This window comes from Aegilops tauschii, chromosome 7 (assembly GCF_002575655.3).
Source record: "Aegilops tauschii subsp. strangulata cultivar AL8/78 chromosome 7, Aet v6.0, whole genome shotgun sequence".
Classification (NCBI taxonomy): Eukaryota; Viridiplantae; Streptophyta; class Magnoliopsida; order Poales; family Poaceae; genus Aegilops; species Aegilops tauschii.
The window spans coordinates 587,234,068-587,243,916 of record NC_053041.3 but is presented as its reverse complement, the minus strand read 5'-3'; the positions used below and the strand labels follow the sequence as shown (position 1 = coordinate 587,243,916).

The 9,849-nt window shown below is 42.6% G+C and overlaps 1 protein-coding gene and 1 long non-coding RNA gene across 2 annotated transcripts; one reads left to right on the top strand and one right to left on the bottom strand.

Moving 5' to 3' along the window:
• The first annotated feature begins 5,638 nt into the window (after nt 1–5,638).
• On the top strand, nt 5,639–7,363 carry LOC109760761 (BTB/POZ and MATH domain-containing protein 1-like). The gene is made up of 2 exons (XM_040394850.2): nt 5,639–5,878; nt 5,991–7,363. Exon 2 carries the CDS (start codon nt 6,130–6,132, stop codon nt 7,000–7,002), a length of 873 nt encoding a protein of 290 aa, XP_040250784.1. The 5' UTR covers nt 5,639–5,878; nt 5,991–6,129; the 3' UTR covers nt 7,003–7,363.
• Nucleotides 7,364–8,255: 892 nt separating this feature from the next.
• On the bottom strand, nt 8,256–9,849 carry LOC141027823 (uncharacterized). Its single transcript, XR_012189775.1, has 2 exons — nt 9,783–9,849; nt 8,256–8,319 (listed from the first exon to the last, which is right to left on the bottom strand). It is a non-coding gene; the product is annotated as an uncharacterized lncRNA (long non-coding RNA).

Sequence of the window (9,849 nt, the reverse complement as noted above, 5' to 3'; positions counted from 1 at the left end):
TATATGGAGTTAGAGTTGAGGTCGGTGGAGCACCAGGGGGCCCACGAGGCAGGGGGGCGCGCCTCCCACCCTCGTGGACAGGGTGTGGCCCCCTGGTCTTGATTCTTTCGCCTGTATTTTTTATATTTTCCAAAAATATTCTCCGTGAAGTTTTAGGTCATTCCGAGAACTTTTTTTCTGCACAAAGATAACACCATGGCAATTCTGCTGAAAACAGCGTCAGTCCGGGTTAGTTCCATTCAAATCATGCAAGTTAGTGTTTGGAAAAGTAGATACGACCGAGACGTATCAAGGAATTAAGGAGACACGAAAGCTCAAGCTTGGGGATGCCCAAGGCGTCCCTAGTTAATATTTCAAGAAGTCTCTAGCATCTAAGCATGGGGATGCCCCGGTTGGCATCCCACCTTTCTTCTTCAACAATTATCGGTTAGTATCGGTTGAGCCCAAGTTTTTGCTTCTTCACATGAGTTGTGCTATTCTTGAAATGTCATTTTGTTTTGTTTTGCTTGCTGTTTCAATAATATCTCAAGATCCGAAATTCTTAAATGAGAGAGAGTCTTCACATAGTTACATAATTATTCGACTACTCATTGATCTTCACTTATATCTTTTGGAGTAGTTTGTCATTTGCTCTAGTGCTTCACTTATATCTTTTAGAGCACGACGGTGGTTTTATTTTGAAGAAATTGATGAACTCTCATGCTTCACTTATATTATTTTGAGAGTCTTTTAGAACAGCATGGTAATTTGTTTTGGTTATGAATTTAGTCCTAATACGATAGGCATCCAAGAGGGATATAATAAAAACTTTCATATAGAGTGCATTGAATACTATGAGAAGTTTGATACTTGATGGTTGTTTTGAGATATGAGGATGGTGATATTAGAGTCATGCTAGTAGAGTAATTGTGAAATTGAGAAATACTTGTGTTGAGGTTTGCAAGTCCCGTAGCATGCACGTATGGTAACCGTTGTGTAACAAATTTGAAGCATGAGGTATTTCTTTGATTGTCATCCTTTGTGTGGAGGTCGGGATCACGCGATGGTTAACTCCTACCAACCCTTCCTTTAGGAGCATGCGTGTAGTGCTTGGTTTTGATGACTTGTAGATTTTTGCAATAAGTATGTGAGTTCTTTATGACTAATGTTGAGTCCATGGATTATACGCACTCTCACCCTTCCATCATTGCTAGCCTCTTCGGTACCGTGCATTGCCCTTTCTCACCTCGAGAAGTTGGTGCAAACTTCGCCGGTGCATCCAAACCCCGTGATACGATACGCTCTATCACATATAAACCTCCTTATATCTTCCTCAAAACAGCCACCATACCTACCTATTATGGCATTTCCATAGCCATTCCGAGATATATTGCCATGCAACTTTCCACCGTTCCGTTTATTATGACACGTTTCATCATTGTCATATTGCCTTACATGATCATGTAGTTGACATCGTATTTGTGGCAAAGCCACCATGCATAATATTTCATACATGTCACTCTTGATTCATTGCCCATCCCGATACACCGCCGGAGGCATCCATATAGAGTCATATTTTGTTCTAGTATCGAGTTGTAATCTTTGAGTTGTAAATAAATAGAAGTGTGATGATCATCATTATTAGAGCATTGTCCCTTGAAAAAAAAGGCCAAATAAAAAAATAAAAAAATAAAAATAAAGAAAAAGGGGACAATGCTACTATCTTTTTTTCCACACTTGTGCTTCAAAGTATCACCATGATCTTTATGATAGAGAGTCTCTTATTTTGTCACTTTCATATACTAGTGGGAATGTTTCATTATAGAACTTGCCTTGTATATTCCAACGATGGGCTTCCTCAAGTGCCCTAGGTCTTCGTGAGCAAGCAAGTTGGATGCACACTCACTTAGTTTCTTTTGTTGAGCTTTCATACATTTATAGCTCTAGTGCATCCGTTGCATGGCAATCCCTACTCCTTGCATTGACATCAATTGATGGGCATCTCCTTAACCCGTTGATTAGCCGCGTCAATGTGAGACTTTCTCCTTTTTTGTCTTCTCCACACAACCCCCATCATCATACTCTATTCCACCTATAGTGTTATATCCATGGCTCATGCTCATGTATTGCGTGAAAGTTGAAAAAGTTTGAAAAGGCTAAAGCATGAAACAATTACTTGGCTGAAACCGAGGTTGTGCATGATTTGAATATTTTGTGTGACGAAGATGGAGCATAGCCAAACTATGTGATTTTGTAGGGATGAACTTTCTTTGGCCATGTTATTTTGAGAAGACGTGATTACTTTGTTAGTATGCTCGAAGTATTATTATTTTTATGTCAATATTAAACTTTTGTCTTGAATCTTATGGATCTGAATATTCATGCCACAATAAAGAAAATTACATTGATAAATATGTTAGGTAGCATTCCACATCAAAAATTCAGTTTTTATCATTTACCTACTCGAGGACGAGCAGGAATTAAGCTTGGGATGCTTGATACGTCTCCAACGATCTATAATTTTTGATTGTTTCATGCTATTATATTATCCATCTAGGATGTTTTATATGCATTTATATGCTATTTTATATGATTTTTGGGACTAACCTATTAACCTAGAGCCCAGTGCCAGTTTCTGTTTTTTCCTTGTTTTTAAGTATCGCAGAAAAGGAATACCAAACGGAGTCCAATTGACCTGAAATTTCTCGGAGATCATTTTTGGACCGGAAAAAGCCCACGGAGCATCGGAGATGGACCAGAAGAGTCCCGAGGCCACCACGAGGGTGGGGGGGCGCGCCCTACCCCCTGGGTACGCCCCCTACCTCGTGGCCGCCTCGGAGACCCCCCCTGACTTGTTCCCGACGCCAACACCTCTTATATATACCCAAACTTCCAGAACATAACCTAGATCGGGAGTTCCGCCGCCGCAAGCCTCTGTAGCCACCAAAAACCAATCGGGACCCTATTCCGGCACCCTGCCGGATGGTGGAATCCCTCTCCGGTGGCCATCTTCATCATCCCGGTGCTCTCCATGACAAGGAGGGAGTAGTTCATCCTCGGGGCTGAGGGTATGTACCAGTAGCTATGTGTTTGATCTCTCTCTCTCCCTCTCTCTCTCTCTCTCGTGTTCTTGATTTGGCACGATCTTGATGTATCGCGAGCTTTGCTATTATAGTTGGATCATATGATGTTTCTCCCCCTATACTCTCTTGTAATGGATTGAGTTTTCCCTTTGGAGTTATCTTATCGGATTGAGTCTTTAAGGATTTGAGAACACTTGATGTATGTCTTGCATGTGCTTATCTGTGGTGACAATGGGATATTCATGCGATCTACTTAATGTATGTTTTGGTGATCAACTTGCGGGTTCAGTGACCTTGTGAACTTATGCAGAGGGGTTGGCACACATTTTCGTCTTGACTCTCCGGTAGAAACTTTGGGGCACTCTTTGAAGTTCTTTGTGTTGGTTGAATAGATGAATCTGAGATTGTGTGATGCATATCGTATAATCATACCCACGGATACTTGAGGTGACATTAGGGTTTTGGTTGATTTCTGTCTTAAGGTGTTATTCTAGTACGAACTCTAGGATAGATTGAACGGAAAAAATTGCTTTGTGTTATTTTTACTACGGACTCTTGAATAGATTGATCAGAAAGGATAACTTTGAGGTGGTTTCGTACCCTACAATAATCTCTTCGTTTGTTCTCCGCTATTAGTGACTTTGGAGTGACTCTTTGTTGCATGTTGAGGGATAGTTATATGATCCAGTTATGTTATTATTGTTGAGAGAACTTGCACTAGTGAAAGTATGAACCCTAGGCCTTGTTTCCTAGCATTGCAATACCATTTTCGCTCACTTTTATCATTAGTTACCTTGCTGTTTTTATATTTTCAGATTACAAAAACCTATATCTATCATCCATATTGCACTTGTATCACCATCTCTTCGCCGAACTAGTGCAGCCTATACAATTTGCCATTGTATTGGGTGCGTTGGGGACACAAGAGACTCTTTGTTATTTGGTTGCAGGGTTGTTTGAGAGAGACCATCTTCATCCTACACCTCCCACAGATTGATAAACCTTAGGTCATCCACTTGAGGGAAATTTGCTACTGTCCTACAAACCTCTGCACTTGGAGGCCCAACAACGTCTACAAGAAGAAGGTTGCGTAGTAGACATCACTCCACCACTTGAACTGTCCACTGATACCTCAAGCCAATGCACACCTCCAAGAATGACGCCCCCGAGGAGGTAGCAACACAAGGGCGTCGCCGTCATCTGATCGACTGATCTTGGGTTTCCCCCGGAGATACCGCGGGAGGAGTTGGCAGCTTCACCTCGATGACAAATTTTGTGATTTCCCCCCAATATTTGACGTCTTTTTGCTCATACCGGATCCCACGATAGTGTTCAACCAACATTCAAGCAACAAACCATCTCCAAACCGTGTGAATTCCGGACCACTTGGCTTCAATACCTTCTTTTTTTGAGTTTGTGATGTTTGCCCAACTTCAAACAACGGGAATTTGGTATACCCCATGTCAAATTAAAGTCTGCTGACCATCATTTATAATGTCACGCATTCTTTGATCCTACAATATGCATCACAATCAAACTATCATCCTTCAAGTTTCATCGAATGGTACACGTCCATCTCCGCATTGGTTCTCTCCGTAGCAACCTTCCTCGTCGCTTCACGCTCGTGTTGCTTCTGGCGACACACCTTCCACTAACCGCCACGGTCGGGTGCCCGACCGATTCCGCCGCCGCATCATCCATGCCGATAGTGGCAGACATGGTTGTTGGCGAAGACATCGACGGCAAGCAATGAAGGAGGTGGGCGGCTACATGGAGGTGGGAAATGGACGATAGATGCGAGAGGAGTGCGGTCGAAGTGGTGGATTAATCAATTTTAAAAGGATTTAGGATAGGTTCGGCTTGTCGGAACCGGCAAGATGGAAGCGCCCGTCGCCTCAAGGCGTCCCCATATCCGCCCCAGGTATGGGGAGTGCCGGTCAGCCCAGACGTTTGGGTTAGATTTGTCAGCTTCGGTTGGGTGGCAGCTTTTTGTCTGGGCACTTGACCCGGCAGGCCGCCCGGACGTTTGGGGTGGATACAGGTACCGGTGTAGATTACCATTCATTGTCTGTCGTACAGAAGTCAGACAAGATTTAGTCGTACGTGAGGTGATTTTGTTTGGGAAACAACGGTGCCCGCTTGAGTAAATCAATTCCCCCCCCCCCCCCCTTCTCTTTCGCTGCGTCGATCTCCACCTCCTCTCCCTCTTTGACTCTTTGTGGCGGCGCCGCCCCCGGTCCTATCCCTCTCCCTCGCCGCGCTTCCACTAGGCCGGGTCCGACGTGGCGGGCGTGCCCGTGCGCCCATATCTGCCCCATATATTTAGGCTGGATATGAGGGGTGCGGGTCAGCCCGGTCATTTGAAGCCCATTTGAGGTGTCCGTCTGATTCGAAATTTCGTGACCGGTGATGGGCCGTCCGGGCGTTTGAGAGGGTTTGCGGTGCCCGCTGCAGATGCTCTTACCATTCATTGTGTGTAGTTCTGAAAAAAAAACATTCATTGTGTGTCGTACGGAGAAGATTCCCGCTTGAGTAAATCAATTTCCCGGTCTCCCGCCGTCAACGCCATTCCCCGGCGCCAGTCTTCTGCAATCTCTCACCGTCGGCAGCCCACTACCTCCTCTCCCTCTTTGACTCTTTGCGGCGGCGGCGCCCCCGGTCCAGTCCCTCTCCCTCGCCGCCGCTTCCACTGGATCGGCTCGTCCGAGCCCAAATCCGGCCGCTGGAGCACGGATCTGCCCGGATCGATCCTCTTAGCCGACGCCGGGAGACCAACCTATCGACCTCGCGACCAAAAGCACATCGAGGGCAGAGCGGTGAGTCGTCCGTCGCCTGCTCTGCTCTCAGCAGCCTAACTCCTCTGTTTATGTATATCAGTATATGTATATCGGATGTACTAATCCAGTCTTTTCCACGCATAAACTCCAGCCGCGACCAAGATCTGTGGCTTACGCCATGGCAAGCACCTTTGCAGACCTCAACCAAGTCGTCCGCTCGGTGCGGCTGCTCAGGATTCAGGAGTTTAGCTCGACCAGGGACGGCGAGTCCGGCTTCGAAGCCAAATGGGATGTCGATGGGTATGACGTATGAGTGGCAAGTAAACTTCATTTTTGCAAGGAGGGCGACCCTGGCCTGTCGCCTGGTAGATCCCAGCGGGGAGCTTGAACCAGCTCAAGAGGGCAGTGTTTCAGCAACCTTCTATCATCCCCAAGAGTTCCAACTGCTGTGCCCCGTGGATCTCATAGATAGAGACTTCATACCATCAGGTTATCTCAAGAACGATACTTTGACTCTCTGCTGTTCCATCACAGTGTACAAGGAGGAATCACCAGCAGTACCAACCATCCCAGCTGAAGAAGCGATCGCGCCACCATCCTCCAACTTGCACCAGCATCTCGGTGAGCTCCTGCAGAGTGAGACGGGAGCCGATGAAACCTTTCTTGTGGGCGACGAGTCTTTTGCTGCGCATAAGAACATACTTGCCGCGAGGTCTCCGGTTTTCAACGCCCAGTTCTTCGGAGACATGAAGGAGAGGTGTTCGGCACGCGTGGAGATCGAGGACATGGAGGTGGCCGCATTCAGGGCCATGCTGCACTTCATCTACTCCGACACGGTGCCCGAGCTTGATCACCCGCTCCAGGAGGCGACAACAATGGCTCAGCATTTGCTTGCAGCCTCAGACAGGTACCAACTCGATAAGCTCAAGCTGATTTGCGAAATAAAGCTCTCAGGCGGCATCACCGTCGACACCGCAGCGACAACTCTTGCCTTGGCAGAGCAGCACAATTGCCTGAAGCTCAAGGCCAAATGTATCAAGTTCATTGTCAGCACTCCCGTGGTTCTTGGTGATGTGTTGGCGACCGAGGGGTATAAGCACCTCGAGGCAAGCTGCCCTTTGGTGTTGACCGAGCTTCTCAAGTCTGTCCATGTGACGAGGTAGCCATAGTGCTAAACTGCTAATGGTCAAATATTTCACGACCTGTAGTCTCTGTTTGAGCTTGCATCCTTGTGTAGTCTAGTACTCCCTCCGTCCTAACATAAGTGTCGTTGATTTAGTACAACTAGTCGCCAACCCGTGCGACACGGGCTAGCATATTGAGAATGTCAGATGAAATATCTCTTTCTTTTGCGATATAGCTTCCTTTGTTTCTGCTCTAATGATGTTAGATGACTACCATTAGATTCTAGTATCGCAAGTTGGGAGCTTGGTTTACTTAGGTAGCAACCATTTCCTGTGTATTTGTTTTATTTTCACATTTCGAATGTTTTGTCACCTAATATATTACTATATTATATTTTAATGTCATTATATAATAGGTAGAATAATGGGTATATTCTTAATTCCTGGTATTGTTGTAACAGTTAGCTCTTCTTGTTTTGATTTGTTCCACTAAGTTTGACGCATGTTGACCATGGCTAGTGAGCAATAGGGGCGCTCAATATTTAATTGTTTTAGACATTTAGATATAACCCAAACATCTACTACAGATTAATTGGCATTTTTGTAATAAAAAACAAAGTATATATGAAGTACAAATCTGATGTGCATGTACATTTTTTTGAAATCCTAAATGTCGCTAAATATTTATCAATGCGCTACTTGTTTTTTAGTCCTTGATGCACCATGTTTTGGAATGTCTCAGGTCGTCGATTGCTTATCAGCCCCATTACCCAATGTCCTCAGTTTGGAATCTTTATGACTTTGGGAACCTTCCAGTCTTTGATTTGCGGTCTGCTTCATCATTGTTCTTGATTCCATGAATTTTGATTCATTCGTTTCCTGTCATCCCTCAGTTTTTGATTATTCATCAAGATGCATAACACGACTTGTGCTCCTTGTCCCAATTTTTTTATGTTGGTTTACAATGTCTTCATCACCAATCAGCACTTGCTTCGAAGTTTTCAAAGTAGGTGACCTTTTTCACTTACTCCTGGAAAACAATAAAAAGAATGTATTAGTCACTAACTTAAATTTCTATAGCAATTATTGAGGTCTGATACTTACATTATGAAAGAACAGGAAAATACACCAAGAAATGTTACATACTTATCCTATTCAATTCCTTAATTTACTCGTGCTAGTACTTATGTTGATCTTCGAATAATCTCAGTTCCTCTGATATCTGAATGCTCAACATCAGCATTGTTTTCTGGAATTATATCAATGCGTCCACATCTCTATCCTGAATGCCCTTATTCCCAATTGTTCATCAGAATAAAATGAAACATGTGTTCCCGTCCTAGTCTTTTTGGTGTCCTGCACAATTATATTATTGTCAGCAATATGCTTATACGAAAACATAATTTTTTTTGTTAATTAACACAAAATAATAATTATATAAAGTGGCATGTGGTAGATAGTGAACAATATAGAGCATCATATACACAATAATCTTGGTAACTATACTCGTATAGGCATCTACCAATTGTTGTGCACATATTTTCTATATTTGTTTGTCGTCTATTGATGTCATAATCATCCATATCTATCCAGAATTTTGCAGATTTCTTAAATATTTTTTACTCTGCCTAAAACATGGTGCAGATTGTTGTTGCACCCAAATCTCATTTCTCTAGCTCATGTTTGTGCATACAAATAGTATGGCATATATAGGCCAGTACACGATGAATTACTACCCAAATAATGAGATATTATCAAATGCGCTATCAACATTTCCGCTCTGGTTCTTCTTCACGCAAGTGATATAATAAGTTGTTGTCTTATTTTTATACATTTTTGTTGCATTTGCAGCGTCCTAAGTAGTACAACTCTTCTGGTGTATTAATGAACTTCATTGTTGCTTCTATATTACAGAACTTTCCCTGTCCATTATAGGTTAAATTAGCATAGAAGAAAATGTAACAAAAGGAATGTAAGACAAAATGATAAGAAAATTCCCTTTTTATGATTCATAAGTAATTTCAGTTATTTCTTCTAATGTTCTTCTTTTATAGAGCATCGTTTTGGGAGCTAAACATGTTTTTGCATGTACATAAGTATTGGCAGACGTGCTAGAAAAAAATTTCTTTCTACAATTGGAGCGGTGTTAATATGGAGAGACCATATGAATTCATAATTTCAACAAATATAGTTGTACCAGATAAGTAAATCGTCTGGCATCTTTGCTCGAAGAACTTCAATGCTAGAAAATGTGCATCTTTGTTTGGCTATCCCAATTTTTATTAGACATTTTATATCGTGAAATTTCATCATGTGAAAAAAAATCAGTATCTTGTCGCCTTCAAATGGATGGAAATTCCACAAAGATGTAACCTAAAATTTGATACCATGTAAACGGAAGCTTGGTAGATCAATGGCCATATCTTGCTAACCAATGTTTCATTACCTTGCCATGTAGCAAATACAATGCATTATGATAGACAAAGAAGCCTATAAAATCATAATAACTTCTATAAGTCATAATTTCTTATTTAATCCATTCCCTTGCTAATTGAATCAAACATATCAGGTGCCATTACTTTCGAACCAAAGAAACAAATAAAACATAACATCAATACATATGAAAGGAATGCAAAATTGTGGAGATTATTAGAGGCGCAAGCCGAGTACAAAACTTTGATTAACTCTTGGTTGCCGTGTAGTATGTAAACAATGTGAACTGCGTACTCTACTAATGTAATCTAAAAAACAGTATAACAAATCCCTAGAAAAAATATTTCATTTCTTTCAGGGTTAATGGCATGCTAAAGCCTAATTACCTTTCCAGGAATCCTTCACATGATTATTCGCGTCGAGTATATTGCAGACCATTGTTTTCAACCTGAG

Coding starts and splice junctions, on each gene's coding strand:
- LOC109760761 (XM_040394850.2), top strand. CDS start 6,130: ATGTCGATGGGTATGACGTATGAGTGGCAAGTAAACTTCATTTTTGCA.